At 32.3% G+C, this 1,237-nt stretch overlaps 1 protein-coding gene across 1 annotated transcript; it reads right to left on the bottom strand.

Annotated features, from left to right (window-relative positions):
• Positions 1–102: 102 nt before the first annotated feature.
• Positions 103–286, bottom strand: LOAG_15795 (hypothetical protein; the record flags this gene model as incomplete). The annotated part of the gene is made up of 1 exon (XM_003151283.1): positions 103–286. A coding segment is annotated over one exon (184 nt), but the record flags the coding sequence as incomplete, so codon positions are not given.
• Positions 287–1,237: the final 951 nt, after the last annotated feature.

The raw sequence follows: 1,237 nt of genomic DNA, 5'->3' as shown, positions 1-1,237 counted from the left end.
CAAGACAAATCGACCTCCGGACAAACGCTTTCGCACTAAGCGCTTCATTTGGATAGATTTGATTGGAGTTTGATTACCCAACCACTGAGCTCGGCAAATAAATTATCTGGCAGTCTTTACTATTTCACGATAATATTGTACCGGTAAACCTTCTACCACCGACACATGGAAGATCTCCGAACTTTCTGGTATAGTTTTGTGTCCCTGTTCTTCTGGGACTCGTATGGTTTGTGAACGTGGTGATTCAGAAATGTGATCAAATATTACTGACGATGTCTCTCGCTGTCTTATCGTAAGCTTGTTTTACTTAATTATAATTACAAACAAATTTTACACATTCCTTTTTTTCTTTAAATGAGAACTGGAACACATAATTTCCTGATTGTTAGGTTAACAAAGTTTCTTGGGAAAACTTTCCAGTGAAAATGTAATTTTACGTATTATCTCCATTGTTTGTCGAAAAAAATTTAATACTAAGAAACACGCATCTTTTAATCCTCATTTTCAATTTATTCCTTGGTAAGTTTTTTTATTACTTTCTAAATGTTGCTTCTACATTGATCTTTTTTGTTAATAATCAAAACAGATGCTAACTGCTGCCTTTCTTTTTTATATTTTTGATTAGTCAGAATCCTTAAATTTCACATCTTACTTCTTTCGCACCAGTTTGTTTAGTGCCTATCTTAGCTGTTCTCTTTGTTGTTTCTGTTGTTTTTCAAGTACCAGACTCATAGACTCACATCGAATCCATCTGTATCCTGAAGTTTCGCGTGGAATTTGACAAGTCGTTTTGCCTAAGTTGCCTAAGTCGTTCCATTTATCTCCTGCAACTATACTAAAGTCACCATTATTCAGTTCAGTATATTTCACGCTTAAAAAAAACCATGACGCTTGTAGCTATCTTAACTTTTTCACTGATATGATGAAAATTTGCAAGATTCATTACGTTTGAAGATTCTATCAATTTTGCGGCACATATTTCTAATGAATGCATTGATCATCGGATACGTAAATTTGCTAATGTATATCATGCCATTGGTGAACCAAATGTTGAGGTTTATTCAAATTTCATATTTTATAATTTAATCCATTTTCTATTAACTAAAATGTTTTTTTAATCAAATAATAAATTTACTACTTATTCAGCTTATCATTTCCTTAATTAATATGCTTATTTGTTTTATTTTTTTTTCAGGCTGCTATATCTACCACCTAAGTATGTTACCTCGTATTTCTT

Source organism: Loa loa (genome assembly GCF_000183805.2).
Source record: "Loa loa unplaced genomic scaffold supercont3.2745, whole genome shotgun sequence".
Taxonomy (NCBI): Eukaryota; Metazoa; Nematoda; class Chromadorea; order Rhabditida; family Onchocercidae; genus Loa; species Loa loa.
Note: the sequence above shows the minus strand (reverse complement) of the source record. Positions and strands in the feature narration are given on the sequence as shown.